Source organism: Podarcis bocagei (genome assembly GCF_964188305.1).
Source record: "Podarcis bocagei genome assembly, chromosome: 1".
Classification (NCBI taxonomy): Eukaryota; Metazoa; Chordata; class Lepidosauria; order Squamata; family Lacertidae; genus Podarcis; species Podarcis bocagei.
The window spans coordinates 83,802,575-83,828,965 of record NC_138125.1 but is presented as its reverse complement, the minus strand read 5'-3'; the positions used below and the strand labels follow the sequence as shown (position 1 = coordinate 83,828,965).

At 48.3% G+C, this 26,391-nt stretch overlaps 1 protein-coding gene and 1 long non-coding RNA gene across 3 annotated transcripts; one reads left to right on the top strand and one right to left on the bottom strand.

Moving 5' to 3' along the window:
- Positions 1-1,345: 1,345 nt before the first annotated feature.
- Positions 1,346-25,425, top strand: TMEM132A (transmembrane protein 132A). 2 transcript variants are annotated; one of them, XM_081200506.1, is made up of 12 exons: positions 1,346-1,675; positions 8,742-8,936; positions 12,768-12,982; positions 13,083-13,301; positions 15,904-16,304; positions 16,783-16,932; positions 17,921-18,113; positions 18,214-18,357; positions 19,133-19,338; positions 21,469-21,745; positions 22,542-22,733; positions 23,364-25,425. In XM_081200506.1, the coding sequence occupies exons 3-12, from the start codon at positions 12,869-12,871 to the stop codon at positions 24,561-24,563; spliced, it is 3,096 nt and encodes a 1,031-aa protein (XP_081056632.1). In that variant the 5' UTR covers positions 1,346-1,675; positions 8,742-8,936; positions 12,768-12,868; the 3' UTR covers positions 24,564-25,425. The 2 variants fall into 2 exon arrangements, with proteins under 2 accessions (XP_081056632.1, XP_081056631.1); XM_081200505.1 differs by lacking the exon at positions 8,742-8,936.
- Positions 7,057-15,971, bottom strand: LOC308590926. Its single transcript, XR_014009937.1, has 3 exons — positions 15,846-15,971; positions 14,430-14,942; positions 7,057-8,481 (listed from the first exon to the last, which is right to left on the bottom strand). It is a non-coding gene; the product is annotated as an uncharacterized lncRNA (long non-coding RNA).
- Positions 25,426-26,391: the final 966 nt, after the last annotated feature.

Here is a 26,391-nt window from a genome sequence, read left to right as displayed (position 1 = left end):
ACTGATTTCATGTGGTGTGTGTGTGGATTTCAACATACTGGGGAAGTGGATCAAGTGTTAACTAGGCTTCCTTGAATGCAAGAACTCGATCTGTCCATGGGCAGAAGTGAGATCCTGTGGAAGGAGGAGGGATCTGTTGATCTTTTAGTTGAAGCAAGCTAGTCCTTTTGAGAGGCAGCAGAAGACATGAGTGTCTGGCATGCTCTGGTCCATGGGGTCATGAAGAGTCCTACACGACTAAATGACTAAACAACAACAGTCCTTTTGAATTGGCATTCGATTGACACCTAACTTCAGTGGGTTCAGACTGTTGGTTTTTTACTCATGTGTTCAACAGTGGTGGCTCCATATAGTCAGACTAATGTGAACTGGGGAATTGTTTTAGGTAGATTCTCCTCTGTTGTATGACAGGCTGTCAAAATCTGTAAATGAGGGCTTGATCAAACCTGACAAGAGTTCTTTCTGTTTCTTAGGATTGCATGAAGTCTTGAATTTAAAAGGTCCCTTGTGTGCTGCCTGAATCCTACTTCTCCAGGCCATTTCCCTGTACAGCTAATCCAAATGTTGTAAACTAATGTGAATAGGAAATAATGTCACCTGCAAAATTAAAATTTAAAAGGTGGGGGGACACACCATTTGCATGCCTCTATAAGGCTTTGTTCAAAAGAACAAAGCTTGGAAATCCACCCTATATCAACTGTTAAATTTACTTCAGGCCTCAAAATTAACCACATTGGAGGGGCAGATGGGCGGGGTATAAATAATAAAAATTATTTATTATTTATTTTATTTTCCCAGGATACCTTCAGGAAAACTACGGTGAATTTCTCATCATCTCAAGACATCATCCGCGTGGCCGCTTTCTTGTCCGAAAGGGTGAAAGTTGGAAACCACTGGAAACAGCAACAGAAGTGAAGTGTGCGAAGAGTTCTGTATTGTATAATGCAACGCGCTCGAATAAAACAGCCGCCTGGAAGAGTCCCCTCCGCGATCGCCCTTTCCTTCTCCCTGCTCTTTCGCGGGAATCCACTTTCTTGGATTTCCTCCTCCCCTTCGCGTTTTGACCATGCCACTCGCTGCCCTCGGCCTCCCAGATCCGCTCAGCGGCTCGCCCTCTCCCGCCGCCGCGCCCCTTTTCCCCGCCTTGTTCGGAGCTAGCTTCGCGCCTCTCCCGCCGGCCCGGGGCGGCGCGGCGCGGCTAGTGGGGCACTGGGTCGCCCGTCATCGAGGGGGTTCTCAGAGGCGCTTTAGGACCCAGCGGCGCAGCGGGAAGGCGCTGATCCCATGTGCTCCGGTCCCCTCCCCCTGCCTGCCTGCCTGCCTGCCTGCCTGCCTGCCTCTATTGTCTGAGGCTGAGCAGCCCGGCGGCGGCGGCGGCCCGGGCAGGGATGCGCGGCTTGCGCAGCGCACCGGCGAGCGCGCACGGCTGGCGGCGCTGACTGCCCGCTCGCACCTGGAGTTTGGCGCCGCAGCGGAGCCGGGCTGCCGTGTGTGTGTGTGTGTGTGTGTGAGAGAGAGAGAGAGAGAGAGAGCGAACATGCGCTCCCCAGCGCCGGGAGTGGGGATCTGAGCCGGAGTTGGGAACGGATCGGCTCCTGGAGAATGGAGTCCCCTCGTGCAGCTGCCCGCTGGCTCCTGCTGGCCATCGCGCTGCTCCACCTGCGCGCCCCCGGAGGTGAGTCCTGGCTGGGGCTGGAGCCCCCTCGCCGATCTAGCTGCGTTTTTTTGCCCCTGGCTGGGAAATGGGGGTGCGATCGCGACTTGGATGTGGGGGTCTCGCATGTTCCTAAAGCGATGGACCGCCCTCCCCCGTCAGAAACCGATGCCGTCCCTTCCCCCTGGTTGGTAGGGACCCTCTTTTAAAAGCGGGTTTTGAAAAACTATACTGCCTTCACTTCGGATCTCCATGGAAACAGCTGAACACCTCTGCGCGTCTGCGGGGTTTGTGTGCGTGGGGAGCCAATGGGCTCTTCTCCCCCTGCTGCCCCTCTCCGGACCCTTGAGCGCTGCTCCCAGATCCCCAAGGAGGTGCCCCTCCAGTTGTTTCCCAGGCCAGCAATGCCCCCACCCCACTCCATCTCCCCGTACTGACAATCAGGTTGAAGTGGAGCATCCTTTCGACCCCCTCCCCCCCGCGTTTTCGTTTATTTGTTTATCGATTTACATGCCGGCTTTCAAAACAGAAGTTTCCCCCAAGGTAGCTTCGGAACCGAGCCAGCTCTGGACCCCCACTCTGCACCCTGGCCTATAGGACCCCCCCCCATGTGCTTTGCCGTTGCTATCGCATCTTTTATGCGTCTTTCCTCTACCTGCTGCTGAAAGGGGGGGGTGAGGGAAGAAGCAGATTTCCCCAGGACTTATCTGGAAATGCAAATGACTCTTCAGTTGCTGCTGTAATTCAATTAGCTTTTGGTAACCCCCACCCCTTTTTTTCAGCAAGACATGATTATTCCCCACAGTTCATCTCCCCCCACCCTCCAAGCCTGCAAGATGGGTAGGCTACTTGCAAATGATTCCAGCCTTAGAGCTGATACTTCTTCCCTTGGGAAGCTGAAGCTGATGAAATTGTATATTGTGTAGAGAAAGAGAGAGCAGAATTCTACCTGTTCTGTCTGAACCTCTCCCCTCAAATGCTCCACCCGATTCCCCAGTCCTCACTTCAGCCTTCTGAAGAAGCTTTTCTCCCAATATGGGTCCTTATGCTGATTTATTTGCGCCTGCTCTGAGACTTGTTACTGTTCTCTGACTTTGATGTTCTACAGTCATTTTTCCACAGGCAATTTGTTGTAGTCAGAATGTGCCACTAGTCTTGCGTTGGTTTAGAATCTGGTATCAAGGCTTATAGATGACCACATACCACTGTAGTGAGTAGCAGCACTTTTCAGCTGTGCTGAAGAGCGAGCATTTCCTCCATCATTTCCTCTTTTAAGCACAATTGTTGAGATTATAGCACCAATTCTCCCAGCTCTAGTATAAATTCCTATTAAGCAGAGGGTGCCAAGCAATGCTTCTGCCCCTTCACTAATGTTAACTGCACAACTGTGTGCCTGGCTGATTTAAAAACTGCCTCCAGAGCCATATGCACAGCCATTGACGAAGGAATACGACCTAAGTCGATCCCTTAATGCAGATGGCTTTTGGCTGCACGCATGATATCCTCCACAATGTATCTTTGATGGTTTTGGCCAAAGAAGAGGCGCCCAACATTGTTTTGATCAGATTGTCCCTGTGTTGAATTCCTGACAGAAAGCTCATTTAGTCTCCTTGGAGCAAAGGATGTTTCTGAGCATCAGTCATCATCGGAACCATTTAAAAAGTGACGAATAAATCCTCCCCTTGGTCCTGTTCATTCAAGGGGAGCCTGTGAAGCTACCAGGAAATGGTTATTGCCTGCAATATCTCAAAGCTGTGGTGGATTCATTTATTGTTCGCAGCTGCTGCTTTTGAAGTGATTGCAGAACTGGTGGGTGCTTTAAATGGGAGCATCCCTGGAGAAAAACTGGTGTACAAGATGGCATATCAAAGGAAGAGGGCCCTGATGGTCAAAAGAGAGAGGGAGAGAAACACAGGGAGATGATATAGATAGATAGATAGTTGGACCTTGAAGGGTGTAGCACCCACCCACCCACTGAGGTTTGTATGGAAGGAAAGGGGGGAAACTCAAACAATCCAAGAATGAAGAGGACAGGTTATATATCTGGATCATGTTGTCAAGCTGACGAGGGGGAAATTGATGGAAGAAATGGTGATTAGCAGAGAGGGGGAGCAGAGGTGACAAGAGGTCTCACCCTAAGGGAAGAAGAAGCTAAATTTGTAAAGAGGCCACTTGTTTCCTTTCTCCTTCTGCAACCTAGAGGGACAGGGGGTGATGTCACGGTATCTCTCAGCCATCTGCTGCTTCCTCAGGGGAAAGTCTGTGACCCGGCCCAGGACCTGTGGGAGGTGCGATAAGGGGATCCCCGCAGGGCTCAACATCATTAATGCTCCGCATACAGAGGATTGAGTGGGGAGAGCAGAACTGCTCAGGTTTATGGAGGTTGCATTATGGCCAGGGATGCACAGCTCCGTCTGTGTGTCAGCTTCATTGTTAGGCAGTTTCCAGAGGGGCAGCTGTATTGTTAGTAGGTCACAGCAAAGACAACCAAAAGCGTCTTGTGGCACCTTAAAGTATTAGCCATTTGAAAATGACGTATGCCATAATAAAATTAGTTAGTCTTTAAGGTGCCACAAGACCCTTACTATTGGGCAGAGCACGTCTACATCCCCACTATTAATGGCTGCTAAATCACGAAGAGTCGGGCACGACTAAGCGACTAAACAACAAGATCAGTGCAATATAGTCAAGATATCGTCCTTGTCTGGCAAACATAAGATGAGGAGGACAGGATTGCACTGTCGGTTTGTGGGATATATGATTTTCTTTGGTCAAAAAGAAATTTTTGTAACTTCTACATGACTGTCACAAAATTAAAATGTGCTGTCCCAAGTCTGAGTGAAGGGTATCCTTGCGCAACAATTGTAAAAAGTTGTACATGCTCTCAGGAGTAGATTTAAATTTTTTGGTTTTCAAAAAATATTTTTTTTAAAAAAAAAAACTATCTGTGGAAAAAGAGAGGAGTGTAAGTTTTCCTTTAAAGCATGCACGCGCGCACACACACACTTTTGTGGTAAATGTCCAAGAAAGCCTAAAATAAACTTTCTTTTGTAATTCACCCTTATCTCCAGATTATTATTTTTTGCAGTCTCTGACTTTCTCTATTACTTTCTTGGTCACTTCATGTCTTTTATTTGCTTGCTTAAGGGAATCTGATCTCCTCTGAAGATTTCTTTTTGTGTGTGCCCTTTTTGTGCCTGCATTTCCATTTTCTTTGTAGTGCTGGATGGCAGACTGTAATATTTTGGTTGGGGTGTTCCTAATTCCCTGAGCTGGGATGGCATATGCAGAGCAAGAGGATTTGGGTGGGGAATTACTTGCCAGCTCCCATCTAGGGATTTGGCTTTTTAGTCTTTTTGAAGTCTTACTGCTTTCCCTGAATCACAGCCAGTATCTTTGGTTTGGTTACTCCACCGATGCCTAGAATCTGACTGATGCTGACTCTCCTATTTAGCCTGAAGAAGAGAAGGTTCATTATGTATTAAATTGATATCCTGCCCTTTCTCCCAAAGGAGCCCAGGACAGCATCAAGATTAAAGGGATACAGGATAGTGCACTCTGAATATCTGCCATGTGGAAGGTGGAGCAGACTTTTTTTCTGCTGCTGCTGCAGAGGGCAGCTCTAAAACCAGCGGACAGAAATGGTAGGGAAGAAGATTTGGGTTAAACATTAGGAGAAATGTACAAGATGTTCAAAAGTGGGACAGGCTGCATTGGGAGGTGGTGGTCTCCCACATTTAAGCAGACTTGATAGCAATCTGTCAGGGATGATGTCATTGCACCCTGTATTGTTGGTGCTGCCTTGAGCAGGGGTTGGACTAACATGACCTCTGAGGTCCCTTCCAGTTCTGTGCTTCTACGATTTTCACCCAACATCACTCGGCCAACTCTAGCAGAGCATGAATGTGTATAGCACAGGGGAGTGGGAGGGCTTTTTCTTCATTCAGTGCATGCAAGCCCACCCCTGCCTATGGCTTGGTCCTTGTCCTCCAGGGCAGCACCCATGTGACACCCTGAGTTCATAGCATGGGAGAGTTGGAAGGGACCTTGAGTGTCATCTAGTCCAACCCCCTGCAATGCAGCTAAATCTCAGCTAAAGCATCCATGGCAGGTGGCCATCCAACCTCTGCTTAAAAACCTCCAAGGAAGGAGAGTCCACCGCCTTCCGAGGGAGCCCCTTCCACTGTCAAACAGCTCTTACTGTCAGAAAGTTCTTCCTGATGTTCATTCAGAATCTCCTTTGACCTTGTCACGAACAAAAGGTGTTTGGTTTTGTGCTGTACCCTTATTTCTAGATGCACGCGGGAGGGGAAAAAAAAAGGTGCAGTGTTAAAATGTCCACGGACACAGCTGTGTCAGGACCACATCCTGCTTTGGTGCTTTCACTTTAACCCAGAAGAATTGAGTGGAATCCTTGTAAAAAACAGGGATGTGACAACTCATATTGATATTATACGCTACCCAACCCTACAAAACATGTGATAACCACAAGCACAAAAGGAAATGTGCAGATAATATCAGAGAAAGATGGGAGAAATAGATAGTTCTGATCTCTCTGCTCTTGTCTGCAGTGCAGATGGGTAGGGGAGCAGGGTTGGACTCTATGGCACTTGTAAGACACTGGGAAGATGCATTTAGTCCCCCCAAACTGCCCTCTTCTTATACGCCCTTTGTGTGCAGTTTCTTTGCATCTGGTGCCCTCTGAAGAATTGGCTGTACATTAGCTTCTGGCATTGGGGGACCGAGCCAGAACAGTGTTAATGGGTTGGATTTGAATCAGGGAAACCTGGGTTCAAACCTCCACCCAGCCAGAAGGAGCTCGCCTACTGTGCATCATTTGGACAGGGCATTATCTGTGAACCCATTTTACAGAACTGTGGCCAGAATCTATTGAAAATGCATACATAAAGACCCTATCCATATCTATCTATCTATATCTATCTATCTATCTATCTATCTATCTATCTATATCTATCTATCATCTATCTATCTCTATCTATCTATCTATCTATCTATCTATCTATCTATCTATCTATCTATATCTGTCATACTGGGATATCTCAGCCAGCAGAGCACGAGACCCTTAATCTCAGGGTTGTGGGTTCAAGCCCCATGATGGGCAAAATATTCCTGCATTTCAAGGGGTTGGACTAGATGACCCTTGTGGTCCCTTCCAACTCTACAGTTCTATGATTCTTTCTATGTATGGCCAGAATAGATACACTGGAGGAATGGTGGGACAGGAATATTCTAGTGTTGGGGAAATGAGCAGCCTCATTTTGAGAGAGCACCCCGCCCCCTGCATGCTAGAATATGGCGTTCGGATGATTGGCACTTCCACTTCACAGTTGGAGGGGAGGGGATGGTGGACTTTCTGCCTGCTAAAAAAAAAGGGATTTTAAAGGGATACTAATAGCCTCGGCAACCATCCGCTGCCCCAGCGGCTGTAGCAGCAACAGTGCTTGACCTAACCCCTCGGACACAAGTGGGCACCTCTGCATCTTGCTGAGGTTGCCGCTGGAAGGCTGTCTACAGCTAGAGATGTCATTCTTGTTTTTGAAGGGCAGCTGAAAAACAGCGAAACCTCAAGGCAGTAGCCTTCAAAAGATTCATCCCGAGTGATGTGCTGAATGCCATTTCCATGACCGCCTCCCCCCCTCCGATGGACCGCTACAACTGTCCTCCCAATGGGGCAGCCTGCTACTGCACACCACACGTGCCCCCTCCCCCTCAGGCTCCTTTAAAGCTAGGATCATGATGCCTTTTTTTCCCAGATAGATAATTCAGCGGAGCCTCTAATTAGGTTTCAGTTAATTAAGAGCAGCATCATTATCATTTTTAACACTGGGAGCTGGAGAAATCCCAAATTAAAGCTAAACCCCAAAATCTATTTGAATATTTTCCCCCATACACAAAATAATTGCTAGGGGAAGAAAAACAACATTCACCAAAACAGAACAACAATCCCTCCCTCACACATCCTACAGCATTAAAATGGCTGCTTTGGAAAACCACAAATCCCAGGTGGAACTGGGGTGTGGATAGAAATGTTAACAAAACTGAACAAAGCATGTTAGTGGACAGATCAGAAGTTTCATTAGATACAATGGGTGCCAAAGGAGCTCTTTACTGGTTTATTCTGGTGGGTTCCACACCTGCCTTAAAATGACCCCTCGTTAACCAATTTTGACCAGCATATTGTTTCCCCCCTCTTTTTATTGAAACCCACCAAACAGATGCGATGTAAGAGTGCACAAACTTGATTATAAGAATGCCAAGGCTTTGTTCCGTTCTTCTATCAAATCGCAAAAATTAAAAATAAAGGGCAGAGCAAAATTGTGGTGTCCATTCTCTGGTGTCCATTGTGTTTGACAGAGCTTTTGTGTGGAAATAAAGAACATCCCTTAAAAAGATGTGTATCTGCTCTCCCTAATCCCTGCTTTCCCCTGCTTAATTAATGCTGGTCTTTGGCCACCTTCTGAGTACTACTCTTCATAAAGAAAAACGGGGGGGGGGTCTTTCTGACACTGGTGTAGTTGATATATTCACCCACCTAACTGATGTTTGACCTGATTATGGTTTATTAATTCCAGGGAGAGAAGATTAAAATATGATACTTGTTAGAAAAATATTTTTTTGCTGACTGTCACTCAGTTCTTTGGCGATGGACAACTATGATGTGTGGTCCAAAGAGTTAAATGATCTGACTTGAAATCCCTTTCTCTCTCAGCTACTTGAGCTTTTTCATTCCATTTTCTCATCTGATGATGTGTTTGTACCGCTCTCTGGGTGTCCAGAGAATTCAGAGAAAGATGAGGTTTGCATTTCTAATGGGAAACAAGCAGAAATGCAAACACCTTAGACTTTTTAACACACACACACAAACAAAATCTCCCCAGGCTTTTCATGAACACAAAAGCAGAATTGCCAGCTCTAGGTACTCCTAATAATTGGATGTGTCTTTAAAAAGGATGTCATTTTCCTTCTACAATTCCATTTATTTCGTATTTGTCTTGTGCTTCTGGATTCTTTTAAATGCCTTGGTTAAAAATCCTTCATAACGAGAGCATTTTCTCTTCCCCAAAAGGCAGCTACGGTTTCAGATAACAGCCTGACATTAAGACAACTAAGGATTTTAAATTTGCTCATGGCACAATCCACCACGGGAGATCTCTTGTTCAGGCTCCACTGAAAACAACAGGGGCTAGCTACACAAGAGTGCGGCAGGGCTCCTGCACAGCTTCCATTCATCTCAGCGGCGCTTGTGCAGGAGATCTCCCAGGTGAGTGCTGCCCTAGGATTACTAACACACTGAGGAAATTAAAAAGATGTAAACTTGATGCTCTCGTTTTGCAGTACGCTTATGTCTACCGTGCCCCAGGTAAGACTGGGGGCAATAGTCTGCAAACTGATGTACTGCTGCATTGGGAGAGAAAGTCTTTAGTTGAAAGAGCCCTGGCACAATTCCATTTTAGTAAATATCTATTCCTGCGAGAGGGGAGTCCTGTCGTCCAGGCAGCCCAGGAACTCCATACACACTTATTTAAAGTAGATGTATAAATGAGTAAATTAAGCGAATTTGGAATATGCAGAAAATATTAAAAATGAATTTAAGGAACTGCAGAAAGAGTGGGAAGGAAGTCGAGTTTTGAAATGATTGTAAAATTATTGAAATGCATAAGATTAAAGCAATAATAATGATGATGAAGGAATGAATAAATTGTGCTACTTCTGAAAATTTACCTCCCCAACTGCTCTTACCTCAGCTGAAGAAAGGAGAGGTGTATACACATTTTTTTCCTTGGTAAGTTTTTTTGTGTCTAGGGTATTTTTGGCAGGGAGGCAGCTCAAGAGAAAGGGTTTATGAAGCCTCTCTCACCCTCTGTGCCAATGCTCTCCTTCAAAGCTCAGCTTTGTCAGCTGCAGTGTACAGAAGAGGAAGGAAATGCCACTAAAAAGAATCATGGGTCCACATGTAACATGTAATTCTGCCCCTGAATGAGCTTGAAATTGAATCCACAGGGTGTGTGGGAAGCTAATGGATTGATGAGAACCAGTAGTAAGAAGCCAGAGGAAAGTGAAATTAGGATCTGTTTCTTAGGTCTCTCCAAAGCATAGTACAAAATCTCTGTGAGTATTGAAAATACAGACAGTTAAGGCGTCCGTAATCCTGAATAATGACCTAATCTTTACTTTTCCTATCATCTCATATACTCTGCTCTACCACCTCAGGCCTCTTAGGCATAATGTACCATGAAGTGCAGTTTACAAAATCATAGAGCTTGATTTTTTCCAAATCAGTGAGATGCCCAAATCAGCTCAGCTTGAGTTTGCAGTGGTAAATTGGAATGAAAGGCTCTCGGATTCATTCAGAAATATGGTTTGTTTTTGTTTTTTTAAAACCACACACACACACGGTAGGATTTCTGTGTCTTAGCTGCCATTCAAGCATGAAGACATCCTGAGATGGACCTTGGCAGGAGGTGGAGTAGCACTGCCTTGGGCTAGGAATCTGTCTGATCCCATAAACAGAACTAGGTTGGCTCATATCTAACTGCCAAATGTCATGCATCTCACACTGCCATTCATGCATTTTCTGGTTGCATGCATTTCCATGCTACCTTTGTGGGATTTTCAAAGAGAGCTGGAAAATTCTCCGTGAATGTGGCATAATTTAATCTCCTTTTCCAGACCATTAAAAAAAATCCTGCATATTTAATCTTTTAGAAGCTTGAAATGTTATGCTTATTGAGCAGTTAAAAAAAATTGGTGGCATTGTCCTTGTGTTAGAGTTTATTAGATTACCAATTATAGGTCCCCTTTTTCAAATAACTGATTTGAAGCTAAAAGGTGATGTGGCCTATATATTAATAGTGAGTGAGTATGGATTGTTATGTAGCCAAAATAGTACAATCCGTACATGAGGAAGATATCAGCAGGCTTGGGCAGACCCCAAGATTTCCAGAAGTACACATCTTATTTGTAGGGGGAGGAGAATCTCAAAACAGCCCATAGAGGACTGAGTGTGTTCAGTGGGCATGGAATGTGGACTGACTATTGAGAGTGAAAAGGCTGAAAATGGGGTCAGGAGAGAGGAAATGGAATCCTGGTAGAGTGCATGATTGTTTGGTTGGAACTCTGAACAGGAGCATTGTGCACTGACATGTTTGCTGCAGGTCCCTCTTACTAACATTGCTTCCAAATCACACCCACAGCACGGTTAACGCCAATCAGCTGTTCAAGACAGGCCAAACAACAACAACAACAACAATTTATTTATTTATACCCCGCCCATCTGGCTGGGCTTCCCCAGCCACTCTGGGTGGCTTCCAACAAAATATTAAAATACAGTAATGCATCAAACATTGAAGGCTTCCCTAAACAGGGCTGCCTTCAGATGTCTTCTAAAAGTCTGATAGTTGTTGTTCTCTTTGAAATCTGGTGGGAAGGTGTTCCACAGGGTGGGTGCCACTACCAAGAAGGCCCTCTGCCTGGTTCCCTGTAACTTCGCTTCTCGCAGTGAGGGAACTGCCAGAAGGCCCTCAGAGCTGGACCTCAGTGTCTGGGCAGAACAATGGGGGTGCAGATGCTCCTTCAGATATACTGGACCGAGGCTGTCCATTCACTGCCTTTAAAGGTCAGCACCAACAACTAGAATTGTGCTCGGAAACATACTGGTAGTGGATTTAGGTTCACCCCCACCAAATAAATGATGAGCGCTGCTCAGAATCTTTAACCAAGGTCATGTGCCCATAACCCCAATTCAAAGCAAGAACTGCTTGTCAATTTTTGTGGTGTGCCTTTTCACACGGCCATTTTTGTGGTGTACCACATGCAGCCCATTCTTTAAGCTTCTACAGACAGACCACCTATTATCGATCAGGCTCAATATACTGTAGCTAAATTGAGTTATTCGGATAGGCCCCAATTCCTGTAACTATTTAGCTAGAAATGAATGCAAGGTTTGGGTGGCTCTCCTTGTTATTTTTCTCTAGTTTTGTATATGGACAACTGTGCCCTTTTCCCCCTTAGTGGCATATCTACCACACTTATACTAAACAGATGGGATAGCTAAATGCTAAACTCTGAATCCTAAAATATACAGGGATATGCAAATAACTGTTTGGGTTTTCTTGGTTTGGTTTGGTTTAGTTTTTTACACACATTGCTCTGTGCTCATTTGGCAGCAGCATAGACAGCTGAACATCGAGTTTCTAAGGAGGGAAAGAAATAATCATCATAAAAAACAAGACAATACAAGATCAGCCATGAATCAGAGACGCTGTCCTGGGGGCCAAATCTATAGTCTGACTCTGTAATAGGAGTGGGTATCAGGGCTCCACAGTTATTAGAACATCAATTGGAGAGAGATGAGAAACTTCCTGAAATACCTTCCCGAGAGAGAAATTAGAAGTGGTGTTTTTGCTTTCCAGAATGTGTATGAGTACTGCAACAGCATGTGTGTGAAATTTATGTGAAGAATTGTCACTGCTTTTCCTTTTTCCACACCTTGATTTCGGTTTAGTAGGGTAAGGAGGGCCAGAGGAAGTCAGAGTGCTTCTGACTCTTGAATCCTAGGCCTGAGGCTGGAACACATGAGGTTTGACTATGATTCCTGGTTCAAACAAGATTAAAGGTTCCCAATGCCCCACCCATGCATTGAAATAGCATGTGAGGGCTGGTGTTGCTGATGCATGCAGCAGCCACACATCTGTCCATGCATTCAGCCAGCGTGTGAAGGGGATTTACTGACTGGTGAACATGTCTAGAACGCCCCCATGTGAGGGGAGCATCCTGATTGGGCGCCAGAGTCCTCCATTGCATCAAGGAGCTGGGTCTGCGCATGAAAGACCCAGACATGCAGACACCAGGGGCCATGACTGCTGCACGTGTCTGTGGGGATTATGACCAGTCTGTATGACCCCATGCTCCCTGCACCCATTTGAACACATGGAAGGTGGGACACCTGAACTCTGGCAAGTATTCACTGCCTTTATTTAAGCCTTTCCTATCGCTAGTCAGGGTTTTGTGGAACAGCACTTGTACATCTGGACTGGGGTATGGGGAGAGGTTGAAAGGCTGATGTTGATGGACGTGGTTCTCCTCTTTGCAGTGGACTGTGAATCTGAGTCTCCTGATGCGGTGTACCTTCCAGCCGAACTAAAAGTGCTAAATGGCCCAGACTTCTTCCGTCTTCAGCGTACGGACCGCTACATGCCAGGAAATGCCTCCCTCAGCTCCCGCTCAGAGACCTTCCTCTTCCTCAACCGTCGACTGTCAGGGAAGCCCACCATCCAAGCTGGCTACCCCCCTTTCACAGCTCAGCAGGTAAATAGTCACATGCAGCTGTGCCAGAGGACTCCCTTTCCTTTCTTGATTCCTGCTCTGAGGTGCTTCAGCAGAGCTCAAGACTTTCTCTCTTCCCCAGGCAATACCAGCTGATGACTCCCAATCCACAGACGTCTCCACTGCCTGGGACATCCGGGCTGTGTCCATTGAGGGCACAGTGTCCCCTTACGAGCCATACACCAGGGTGCTCTTCCACCTCCAAGGGCAGGACTGGATGTCAAGACAGCAGGCCCTGCCATGCGTCACCTTACATGTCTTCCACCAGGCCCAAGTGGTTCATCGTGCCTGCCACCTCCAGGTTGGTCAATGAGATGCCACTCTTTTGGGTAGTCATCGTCGTCCCTGCCAACTGCCTTACTTGGGAGAGATTTGGTACATGACCCTGAAATGTCATAGGATAGTCTTCACCAGCCTGATGCTCTCCCCATGTTTGGGACTGCAATTCTTATCAGCACTCTCTCCTCACAGGGGCTGATGGGAGTTGTAGTCCCAAATATCTGGAGGGCACCAGGCTGACTGAGGCCCACAGAATAAGTTCTGGTATGAGTCACTGTAAGGATTCTCTTGTAAGCATCTATCAACAAACTAGAAAGTGGAATGTTGAAGCTGGCCATGGATGTCATATGAATCCCCTTCCTTGGATTTTTTATTATTATTATTATTAAGAAGAGAATGGACAAACATCCATCTGCTATGGTTTAAGTCTACAAATCCCTGGTGTTCCAGGTGGCAGGACTATGAGGCTCCTTCCAGCACTGTGATTCTAGAGCAGAGATGGATAGCATGAGACTCTTAATCTCATTGTTGTGGGTTCCAGCCCCATGTAGTCCCTCCCAACTCTACAGTTCTGTGATTCTATGACATTAGGGCTCACGCACTTGTAATGTTCGCAAAGGAGAGTGAATTTCAGGAGAGGAAGCTTGTCATTATAGTTCTCCAGAGGTGAGAAAAATCCCCTCTTACACAGAACATTAAATTTATACAATGGGTGCCTTTTTTTCTATAGCATTGTCATTTCCATTGCATGTTGGATAATATGAAACTGTTTCCAAAATTGGAAAAACCTTTTTGCCCCCTCCCCCCCAAAAAAGATGAACGGGCTCTTTTCTAAATATCTCTGTGTGGGGAACATTTCTGCTTTTAAAATAACTGGTTGTTGTTTTTAATTACACACTCATACCACTCATCAAAAGAAAGCAACATTTAACAAGCTCTCCAATGTTCATTCAGAACACATGTGAAAATGTTTAGTACTTTGCTGGGAAGAAAACCGAAATGATAAAGCACTGGAATTACCCTAGGCAGGTGTTGGCTTCCGTATTGAGAACGCTTCACTGCAACTTCACACATTGAGAAATGCAGGGATTCTACTTTTGCAGGTTTCCTGGAAGTGCAGAAATCAAATGTGACTCACAGCTCTACTTACCAGGACTTTCTGTAATGTGTGAAGCTGCCCTCAGGGTGCTCATACGGAGAAGGGAGGGTGCATATTCTGTTCTTCCGTGCATTCTCTAGATGGTGGGGGATAGTTCAATCTGTTAACATGGGAGAGGCATTTGTGAGCAAGTCAGTGATTCTTCAAGCCATTCCGTTGCTCTTGCTGAAGCCTGGGAGGTTTAACATCCAACTTGTAAAGGGCTGCAAAATGTCAGCAGTTCAACTTGGCCTTCCCTGTAGTAGCCCATTAGCTTTATTCCCCGAGCCCCCTGTCAGTTACCGGTGGCAACTGGTTGAGTGGTGGCCAAGCTCAGCAGAGAGATCCCTCTGCACCCTGAGGCCAAGCATGTGGTAACTGTCAGATCTGCCTTTTTTTGAGCTGGTGGCCTGGTAATGTCAGAGTGAGTCTGTGAAGTTCCGCCTTGACGTGGGCTTCCTGCTGCATGCTGGGCCTGCTTTACTGACTACTCTGGCTTCAAATCCCCACCAGAAGATTTGTGGGCTAGGTGAGACAGAAAAGACAGGGACAGAAGGAGAGAGAAAGACAATGAGCAAGAACTAGTGGAAATGGAATATGGTGACAAGCAGGATGGGCCAAGGTGAGCCTCTTAACTCAGGTGGCAGAATGCGCAGGGCAGCAGATGGTCTTCTCACCACCCAGTCCCCCATGGCTGGCCTCCCATAGTCCCACCCACCACCCCGCTGTCACCTACCCACCCTCTGGCAAATTTGGGCCCTGTGTGTGTCAGCCAAGGCCACAGAGCCACCATCACTGACCACTACCTAACTAAGTGGCACAAGAACAAAACAAAAGCTAATTTCTGGTCGCTGGACCAAAGTGGACAGCAGCTATATTCCTGCAGCTACCCTGCTCCCAATCCCCTTTCAGCAGCGTGAGGTATTATGGCATGAGATAGGCCCAGAAAGAGCTTGCACCACAGCGGCAAAATATGGGACCTCTGAGGCCCTCTTGGTTAGTCACTCAAAGTGTCTTTCAAAGTGAGGTGGGATAGCTGCCCTACCAAGGCTGCTTGAGAGGAAAAGAGTGGCAGTTGCCACTTAAGGTGGGTTGGGAGGAGGGGCAGGGAGAAAGAGCAGCTGCTGGGCGACATTCCTTGGTCTGCTTCAGTCATCAAAGTGTATTGGGCTGACCCTGGTTGTAGAGTAAGGGGAGGTGAGAGTAGCTTTCTTGGACTCCCAAAATAAGGGACTATAGTTCAATGGTGGAGCTGTTGCTACACGTCCAGAAGGCCCATTTCTGGCATCTCCAATTATAAGCACCCCAGAGAGCTAGTCTGAGAGAGACCTTTTCTGAGATCCTTGAGACTCAATCAGAGCGGGCCATACTGGACTAGACAGACCAATGGCCTGACTCGGTGTAGGGCTGCTGCATGGGTTCACATACCATGAGGAGGGACTTAAAAGGAGCACATGGTTTGTCTCTCTCTGCTTCTCCTGACCAGGCACCGCTGGGTGTGTGTGTGGTGGAACTCGAGCTCCCCCCTCGCTGGTTCTCTCCTGCACCCGCCAGCAGCCAAAGGAAGGGGGAGGATTCCACCATCACTCCTCTGCGGGCTGAGCTGTACTACACCCTGGAGCCCACGCTGCCCGGGAGGACGCCGAGAGAGTGCCCCCATGTCCGACCCCGGGAAAGGCCACGTCCGGGCGCTGAGGGCGGCAAGGAGCGACTGCACTACGTGGGCCCTGTCGATATCAGGGTAATGAGCCTGCCACGGCGCCAGGAAGTGCGGCTGGACGACAACGTGATGGTCCGCGTCCCCGACATGGCCCTTCGCCCGGGGCAGCTCTTCACGGCCACCCTCATCCTGCAGCAGAACTTCACGGCCGACCTGCTGATCCTCCGGTGAGTCAGGGGAGCCAGGCTTTGGGATTCCAGCCATAACGTTCTCATTCCAGTGAATGACAAAGGAATCTGAATTCTTAGGGGGAGCTTTCTAGTCAACGGCGGTTATGTTCTTAACAATCAGAGAGCACTTTCAAGTGTTCAAGCGCTTTGCATGTTTTATTTAGTTGTGATCCTTACAAAAAAACTTGTGCATCAGTATTCTTATCCCTCAATACGGTTTATCTAAGGTCACTTCATGACAGAGGCAAGAATCAAACTGGGGACTTCCTGATCCACAGCTCATTCTGTTAGCCACTATGTTACACTAGCTCGCTGGTGCCGTCTTCCCTCAATTATAGGCAGTTCAAGCCTCGGGGTGCTCATTCCTCCGGGGCCTCGCCCTCGTTATTCCTTAGCCTATCACCAGAGCTGCTGCGAAACTGTTTTGCTGGCTTTTTCCTGTCTACACACCTTACTTTGCTGCTTTTCCTTTCAGGATCAAGGTGAAGAAAGGGTTACAGGTTTTGGCAGCTCGCCCTACCAGGCCAGAGGCTTGGACTGCAAAGCTGGACAAGTTCAAGGGTGCCAAACACCACACCGCTCTGGTCACTTGTCGGCGTTCCCTTACTAGTGGCTTGGACTGGAGGTAGGTGCTCATTGGACTTCTCTTGGTGTCATGAGGGCTAGAAACTTTTTGCTTATTTCAAAGGAAAGCTGAGATTTTCAGGAAATAGGAATCTGTACCCAGTATCACTTCTGTGGTGTTTGTTTTTTGAGGTTTTTGTGGAATTGCAATATACTCACAGCCCTTAATATATCTCTTTCAGTGGAATTGTTTTGTCTGCTGAACACAAAGACTATACAAGGGACTCTTGAGGGAGAACTATACTGTTTAGCTACAGTAATGTAGATAGTCAGTCTTGTTTTGAGAGGCTCACCCTTCACCTCTCTCTGTGAAGAAAGTAAGGAGATAAGAGAACATTGAGACAGAAAAACACACCAAACCCTCTCCTTATCCTCTATAAAGGAATGTCAACTAGGTGACTGGAGCAACTTTCACTGGTCCAGACTGTCTTTAAGCAATATTTTATTATACTGTCTCCTCCTTATTCTCTGCTGTAGCCTGAATAAAAGACTGGGTCTGGTGATGTGTGAAACTTAACTGTTTGTCCCCCTGTAAGCTTGGTCAGCCAGCTAAATAGAAATTCAGGAATTTATTTGAAAAAATTATTGGGTGTTTTTCTTCCTATCCAACCTTTCCACTCTGTAATGAACAAAACTTGAGAACAAGTCACATAAGCATTAAGAGACAGTCTAAATCTCAGCATTGTTCCAGAGGTTAAGCCAAATGCCTGCTGGAATAAAAACCTTTCAGGTCAAGACAGAAAACCAAGACTGAGGGGGCCCAGGGCAAAGTGCTCCACCTCCTGGGCTCCACAGAAGAGAGTGCCCACCACCCCTGCTCCTTCCAACTGTGCTTCTGATAGTAGCAGGACAATCTCGAAAGGCCTCCATCACTGATCTAAGTTGAACAGGCCCAGTGAAGTTCTATGATCTGCTCAGCTTCTCCTGGGCTCTGTGTTTACTTCTGCTTTACACTTAGTGTGCTGTTGCCTATCCTTATCGCCATCTAGGGCAGCAGATTCCCCAGAGTTCCTGTATCTGGATTTTGTCGTGGAGAATGGCACAGGGGGCCTAGCTTCTAACCGTCCTGTCACCTGGCAAGTGGAGTATCCTGGCCAGGACCCCGAGGCTGAGAAGGACAAGATGGTGTGGGAGATCCAAGTGTCGGAGCGAGATGTGCGGGCCTTGGTTCCACTGGTGAAGGTGAGGCCTAGAAGGGCTGTGCTTCCCCTCCTCATAAGGTACCCCTGAGGGGCATCTAACACTGGTTCCTCACTTTTTTTCCCCCCTTGACCCTCTTCAGGAGCAGGAGATTGTGAACACTGCCCTCCTCACAGGAATCCCCCACTCAGTGCCTGTGAAGCTGGTTGTGGTAGAGACTGGGGGAGCAGTATCCGAGGTCATGGACCAGATGGGTTGTGAGTCTTCCAACAAGCAGGTCCTGCAGGTGAGAAGCTAATATGCCTCACAAAGGGTCTGTTTCCTTCTCTGTGGCCACAGGATTAAAATCCACTTCCTAGGGGTCTTAACTCCAGGCTTCATTCTTGGTCCATATCTCTGGGACAAGTCTCTGTAGCCCCCAAAATGACCAGACGCCCATTTTGTGTAAGTGGTGTTTTTATCTGTCCACCTTATACATGCAGTGCTGTTATGCACCTGTCTTCCTATACTCCTTGCAAGCCTCCTCTTTGTTTCATCTGTTCTTACACAGTATCCTTCCTCCTGCCTCCCAACTTCAGACTTGGCAAACCATGGATTTGTCCCATTCTTTAATGTAGGCCTCAGCCTTCTAGTTGCCTCCATGACAGGTCTTGAGCTAACTCTGTCCTCTTCCTCTGTCTTTTCATGGGTTGGGCTAAAGTGACTGTGAAAAATGTTGGGCCACAGGAAAGACAAATGTACCTCTCCCTGCCCCCCTCAAACCCCCCACTCTCCTCTTTCCCCTACCACAAATCTTGGGCCCCTGCCAGATCTGCCTTCTTCAGTACAAGAAGGTGGAGCCCCATAAGACTTCCTGGCTACAGTCGCTGAATGAACTGCACAAATGGGGGAGGGAAGAGGAAGCATATAACAGGCCTATGGCCAGGTCCATAATCAGAAATGGGACCTGAACATCTTTCTTCTCACCTGCTCTGCACCCTTATGCGGTCTTCCAGCATATACTTGGGCACTTGTCTCTGCATTTGTGGACCTTCTTAACGTGTTCCTCAATTTTCCCTCAGGTATCTGACGTGTGTGACGCTGTCTACGTAGGGGGGAAAGAGAGCAGAGGGGCACGTGGCGTACGGGTGGATTTCTGGTACCGTCGGCTGCACGCTTCACTACTCTTTACTGTCTGGGCTCCACTGCTGCCCCTGCGCATTGAGCTGACAGACACCTCTCTAGAGCAGGTGCGAGGCTGGAGGGTACCTGGTCCAGCCCCAGATGGGTAAGTGCTATGGAACCAAGTTGGGTTGACTGAGCCCTGTGTTTATGCCACAGAGTGAGGTCTGTGTGCTCTCTGTGCTTAAGCAAGAGGAGAGGGAAGATATGAGGGATAATCTCTAAGGAGTGTTTAGAGCAGGGATGGGGAACCTGTGGCCTTCCAGCTGTTGTTGGACTCCCCAAGTCCCATCAGCCCCAGCCACCATGCCCAGTGGTGAGGGGTGGTGGAAGTTGCAATCCAGCAACATCTTGGCAGGCGGGTGTCAAAGGATCCCCTTCCCTGATTTAGTCAACGGCCAGAGCTTTGATACTTGTAGGGTGGGCGACTTCTCATCCCTCCATGCAAGCCCAGTGCTTCCATATAGACAGCTGTTGTCATGTGGGCCAAAGAGAACAAAGAATGCAAAACAGAATGATGTATTCATGGACAGTGTTCAAAATTCCCTAGCCACGTTTTGCTACTGGTGCGGATCAAGTTGCAACTACCTGGAGATTTCTGGGTGCCATCCTGCCTTGACTTGTGCGCAGCAAAGTCTTGTGCTTCTGTGCAAATCATGGCCCCCTTGTTGGGCATCTTAGTCCTCCATCATCACATCAAGGAAAGTAAGTGCAGGGCTGAGTACAGATATATTTGACTGTGCTTCAGCCTTTCCACAGACCCCCCAAATGGACTCACAGATCACAGCTTAAAAACCTCTGTCTTAGTCTGTAGTTAATACCCTTTCCATTTCCACTGTGTGTTTTTCTCCTTCTTGCATACAGAGACAAGTGAATTGCTGTAAGAGCAAGCTACAGTCAAGCAGTGTAGTTGAGATAGTAGGATCATGTGGTGTTAGCGGGGACCCTGAGAGTCATCTAGTCCAACCCCCTGGCAAATAGACATTCCTTTGTGGCAACCGTAACCTAGGTTTAAGGTGCCATTTGGCACCTAGCTTGTATATCTGAGTTTCTGCTCATGGATGGTCTAGGAGCATGGTTTCAAAATGCACCATAGTCTTTGTCGACATCAGCCTGTTGGTTGATGCTGGGAATACATGGCTCCTCTAAGGCAAGACAGAGCACTGCTCTGCTCCCCTCCCCTTTGATTCTTCTCTTCATGGAGGCATTCCCCTGTGTGGGTATCTTTTCTGGCACTGGCCTCTACGGTTCTTTAATAAATGGTTCCTGTTATCCTGTCAGGTGGCTGCTGGGGAGATACCTAAATCGCTGAAAAATAACTTGGGGAATTGATTATTTCCATTTGCATTTTGGCAGAGAGATTAATGGTGATAGTGCTCCAGACATATTGTATTGTCTGGAAGTTCCTTGAACATCTTTAATGATCAACGAACAAACAAAGCATGGCTGGTGGTGGTGCCTTGATTAATACCCAGTGCACAGCAAGCAAGAGATGATGATGTTAATTATGGTATAATATAGTGCCTACAAACTACTAGGTGCTTTACACATCATTCTCCCTAAGAGCTCACAATCTAAAATAACACACAGAGGAGAAAGGGTAAGGGAGGAGAAGGGAAGAGAAGCATGAGAGTGTGCAAGGAGATAATTTTTTTTTTGCCTAGGTGCAAAGTACCTAAGCTACACAGCAGGATGGCCACCTGACTCAAGTTATAATGGAAATGTCATCTCGATCTTTGGAACTCCCTGCCCATTGATGTGGGCAGGTGCCTTTGCTGTAGCATTTCAGCACCTGCTGAAAACCTTTATTTGTTTCAGAAACCCTACCCAGGCATATAATTTTAGCATGTAATTCTACTACGTACCTTTTAAAAGTTCAGGTTTAATTTTAACTTGTTATGTTTACTTGGTTTTAATCTTTGCTTTTATCAATTTTTCCCCAAATGAATATTTTGGGATTTTTCATTGGAAACTGCTTAGAGGTCTTGTGTTGATACAGACTGCTAAAATAAAATCTAAAAATGATAGGAATTACATTGTGCACACTTGGAACACTCGGTACTCTTGTAGGAAGGTGGAGTAGATGTTAATTTCATGTAAGGGTTTACTTGGGGATAATTCCAACCTCTTTTATAAAGCTTTTGTCGGGATTACTGAGATAATGCACCTCGAGTGCATTGCTTGAAATGTGCCATTATAAATGCTCAGTACAAGTTATCCCTCCTCTTCCAAGCAGCAGCCCAACAGAGCCTGAAGACGGTGGAGAGGAAGCTGAGAGAAGAGCTCGTGGCTGCCGTCTCCAGTACCAGCGTGCCGGAGTCCGTTTCCTTGCCCATTTTGTGGCTCACCCACTAGATGGTGGCCGTCACTTGACCTATATGCCAAGCTCTGATTGGCTGCTGGATGTCTCTCATCTGGTGCAAAAGCACGCTAGAATCCAGGACCCCCGAGTGGCAACACTGGAAGGTGGAAGTATAGTGGTTGGCCAGGAACCAGGAATGACATCTGTGGAGGTAAGGAGCTGGCCAGGGGGGAAAGAGAGGCGAGGGTGCTGTTTGTTGGCTGCTGAGATGAAGTGGGGCAAGAAGCTTGCTTGATGTGTGATGATAACCTCAGATGGGTTGCCTAGAAGTCTGGGCATGTGCTTTGGATGTTACAGGATAGCAGAGGTATTTGGGGAAAAGGTGGAGCAATGGGAAGAGTGAACGCCTAGGAACAGGTGGGTGTGATCTGAACACAGTTAGGATAGGTGATATGGTTTGCTGTGGGAGGAGGGAGTCAGAAGACAGGACACTGAAGTGGGGAACACAGTGGGAAAGATCCCAGGGTAGGATGACAGGTACAAGCACAAGCTGTATTGACACATGTACAAGCGTTTGTTTGAAACCGTTACCTGTGTACACTTGTTTATTTGTACAGCTCAGCTGTTGGGTACACAGGCACACAAATGGTATGCTTGCTGAACATTACATGTGAATAATTATGCAAGTGTGCAGCTCAACTGTTTTGAGTTCACATACTCTACACTTGTTGAATGTAATGTGTGAACGCCCCAGTGGTGAATGCAGGGAAGCTACAAAGAAAGGGGAATATGGCAGTCTTGCAAATATCCCACAAGCATTTTCCTTTTACATATATTTGTCAATCACTAGTGGGAAACCAGCTTCCCTTACACATCAGAGGACGCTTGGTACTAGTTATCTATTTACAAGCTGAAGCAATTCAGAAGAATATCGAAGAATAAAGATACTGGTTCTGTGAAAAGTCTCCTCTTGAGGGTCATCATGTCCTCTCTATCCCCTGGTTCAGGTGCGTTCTCCTGTTTCTGACTCTATCCTGGGGGAGCAGACCCTGGTGGTGACAGAGGAGAAGGTCTCCATCTCAGAGCTGCAGGCCCAGCTAGTCTCAGGCCTCTCGCTGACACTCTCCGTGGAGCCAGGACACCTGAATGTCTTCACTGCAACGTGTCAGGGACTCTCTGCTCTGCGCTCCCTGAAGCAGGTGAGAAGATGCTGCAGTAGATAGCAGAGGAAGGGCCCTATTGGGCAGTTGGTGGTGTGACAAGTTTAAGGCTCATCAGCCATTTGGTCCAAGGAAGTGATAGAGGGTGCACATGGAAGATGAAGCCCCCATCCTGCTGTGGTCCACCCAGGTAGGAGCTGGATTTCATGGCTGCCACTGAAACCTGCAGCCTTGTGTCTCCTCCTCCAGTCTGGCAAAATCTACCTGTACAGACATGTGGCTTGGCACAGTTGTGCTGTGAGTTTCCTTGCCTCCACAAATGAGGACCTGAAAAAGGGGAACCAACCAAAGTCCTCCAGGCAGATTTGCAAAATGCAATTCAATAAATAAAAAAGCTTCAGTACAAATGACATAAAAAACATCAGAATCAACACCAAAGCAACACCAAAAAAAGAGGCACAAATCAGGCGAGCATGAATTCATATAAAAGCCAGCCTCTTGAGGACTTTTGACGTCCAGCCCTGAGGGGGCAATTACCCAGGTTACAGGGGGTCAGTCCCAGCATGCACTGCTCCAGATATGGCAAGCCTACCTCATATTAAACTCAGGGCTGTGTCTTATCTGTGTGGTCTCCTCCACCTCCTGATCCCACATTTCCTTTCCTTGCAGGAAGCAGTGCTGACCATCTGGCTGGTATTCACTGACCACACCTTGGCCCCTGTAGAGCTTTATGGCTGGCGGGATGCGGTGCTCTCGCTTTCTTCGCTGAACCCTCGCGTGGTCTCCGTGCGGCTGGATGAGGAGCAGGCTCGCCCTGTGGCCGTGGCGGAGGGGCCGGGCCGAGGATCCCTCCTGCAGCTGAGCCTGCACCCCCCAGACTCTTGCCGCAAGAGCAAGCATAGGGCCCCCCTCTCCCAGGGCACCATGTGGCTGGAAGTGAACTTTGGCCAACACCTCCCAACCACAGGCAGCCCACAGCAGCAGGACCCCGGTCTCCACGGCGAGCCCCCTTTCCAGCGAGCAGAAGGCGCCATGTCAGGCGAAGCAGTGACGGTTGCAACCGTCACCGAAAGCGGAAGGGGGTCACGGAGGCGCAGCCCGGTGGGAGTGGGGCCACCCATGACCAAATTTGAGGAGCCTGGCGGCAGCTCCTATAACAACCCTGAGAAGGTGGAGGTGGAGGAGGAGGAGGACGAGATAGTGAAGGCCCCTGCCAAGGTGACGGATCTGGAGATAGGCATGTATGTTCTGCTGGGGGTTTTCTGCCTCGCCATCTTCATCTTCCTCATCAACTGTGTGGTCTTTGTCCTCCGCTACCAGCGCAAGGAGCCCCCTGACGCTGGTTCGGGGTCGGCTTCTTCCGCCCCGCAGCCCCACAACTGGGTCTGGCTGGGCACTGACCAAGAGGAGCTTAGCCGGCAGCTGGATCTGCGCCACCAGCACTGCCAGGACCAACCCCTGGGCCCTTCTGGCACCAGCGACGGGTGCTGCTGCTGTGCGGGTCCAGAAGGGAAGCTGGAGGCTGTGGCTCAGGAGAGCCCAGGTCCGCCTCCACTGCCACCGCCGGGGCCAGAGACGGGCATTTCTGCCAGCACTCTGGGCCTGCCTGCCCCTGGGAGCCCAGCCCTCACCACCACCTTGTCTAGAAAGAAGGAGGGCAGGGAGGTGGGTGGCCGGCGGAAGCGCGTGGAGTTTGTGACCTTCGCGTCCCCCCCTGGCTCTGCTCCCAGCCCCCCGCCTTCCGCTCCTGCCGTTCAGTCTATCCTGGTGGCCAGTGAAGACGACATCCGCTGGGTGTGTGAGGACATGGGGCTGCACGACCCAGACGAGCTGCGCAGCTACATGGAGAGGATCCGGGGCAGCTCCTGACCTCTGGCTCTCCCGTGCCCCACCTGTACCCATAGGGGCAAACCAATAAGGGATTGGCACCTGCAAGCTCCCCCCCCCCCGGGTGCTCTCCTAGGGTCATCCAGCTGGGCGTTCTCCCCTTTCCCCCCTTTCTGAAGAGGGCTCTACACAACAGGAAACCAGCCTTGGGTTACTCGGCCAGGGATACTTGGCTGCTCTCTCTATGTTAGAGATCTCCTTCCTTGGCTGCACCACTAAGCCCACTCTCTTTTCATGCCGGAGAGGGATGTGCTGGGTTGGAGTCCTCCCCTTCCTGCTATGACCTCAGCGGAGCTACCTCTCCCTCGCGGGGACAGAACCTGGGTTGCCCTCGTTGCTTCTCCCCTACTCCCACCCCAGGAGGTTTCTAACTAGAGTGGGGGGGGGGTGTTGAGGACTTTGCAGGCTGGAAATCAGCTGCCCAGAGCAAGCCAACTGCAATGTGTTCTGGAGGGGGATCCTGGGGGCCAGTGGGGGTGCCTTCCTTCCCCCAGACCTCCCTTATTGCTTTGCCCCTCATTGCCAGTTTGTGTCCATTGTGGTGGTTTGAACAGCAAGTGTCCCTTCCTTCCTGTGGTCTTGAGCCTGGGGCTCTTCCCCTCCCCGCAACTCCCACACCCCACCTCCAAAAAAAGAAAAACAAGCCGGGCAAGGGCAGAACTCCAGCAAGCACCGGCCGGTCCTTTTTCACCCCAGCTGTGTGCCTGGTGTCTTTTAACAGTTTTGTACAATCGCTCATATTTTATACCTGTAGTATTGGGAGGCTGCCAGGCAAGTCCTTTTATTTATGGAAGATTTTTAATTCTTACATTGTTAATAAAAAATAAAGGATAATTGAAAATGACGAAGGTTTCTGTGTTTTGGACTTGATGGCTTGCTTGTGCTTTCCTTGCTTGGTTGGTCATGGGCAACACTCCCTGCCAGCCAGATTCAGGTCAGGCACTCAGGAGGAGGACTGGCATTGAGGGATCGGCACAGTCAGTCGTCTGCCAGGGGGCCACACCTCCATGGCAAGAGGACCTCCTCCTCTCCACCTTTGCAAGCTACTTGCTTATTCACCTGCCTGGGTGCTCATTGGCTTTCTGCAGCTAACAAGCAGGTGGTAGCAGGAGGAGGCAGAAGAGGAAGAGGGGCAGCAGCTGGTGAGAACTGTGATGAGGGGCTGGACTCAGTGCAGAAGGGGTGTCTTGCCCAACCTAGAACTGATGCTATCCTACCACCAATTTTTCCCTGTATGGAAGGAAATTCAGCAAGTACCGTTTTCCCATCCTTGCAGGAGACACCTGCCAAAAAACCCCTCCTCCATGCAGCGATTTTGAGTTGACAGGAGCCCCCTCCTCCTCTGCGCTGTTGAAACTTGTCTCTGTGGGAGGCCCTTCCAACTGCCACCTTCCGTCCTCCTGTCACTCCTCAAATATGCCGATAAGCTACAGGCCCACTGGTCATAAATCATTTAGGATTAGATTTCATATTACCAGGAAAAGTAAGATGAGGCCCCGTGGAACTTCTCTCTGGGATTCTACGGGAGTCTTGTCAAGCACGGAATGTTTCTATAGGGAGTTTGGCATTGATTTTAATTTTAAAAATTCATAACGACAGCTGAAGAGCAAATCCAACACACTGAGCTGACACGAGCTGCAGCGGAATCGAGCCCAGCTGGGTGCAATTGCTGCTGTGGTCCAGATCAAAGCCCCTGCTAAGTTAAAGATGCCACACTAGGAACAACCTGTCGCCTTTGACCCACATCTATGCCAGGCTTCTTCCACACAGAAACCAGCTTTTCACTTTTGGGGTTTTGGCATTGCAAAGA

Coding starts and splice junctions, on each gene's coding strand:
- TMEM132A (XM_081200505.1), top strand. CDS start 1,603: ATGGAGTCCCCTCGTGCAGCTGCCCGCTGGCTCCTGCTGGCCATCGCG. Junction 18,114..18,213: donor CCTTGGTTCCACTGGTGAAG/GTGAGGCCTAGA, acceptor GACCCTCTTCAG/GAGCAGGAGATTGTGAACAC. Junction 22,734..23,363: donor CTCTGCGCTCCCTGAAGCAG/GTGAGAAGATGC, acceptor CTTTCCTTGCAG/GAAGCAGTGCTGACCATCTG.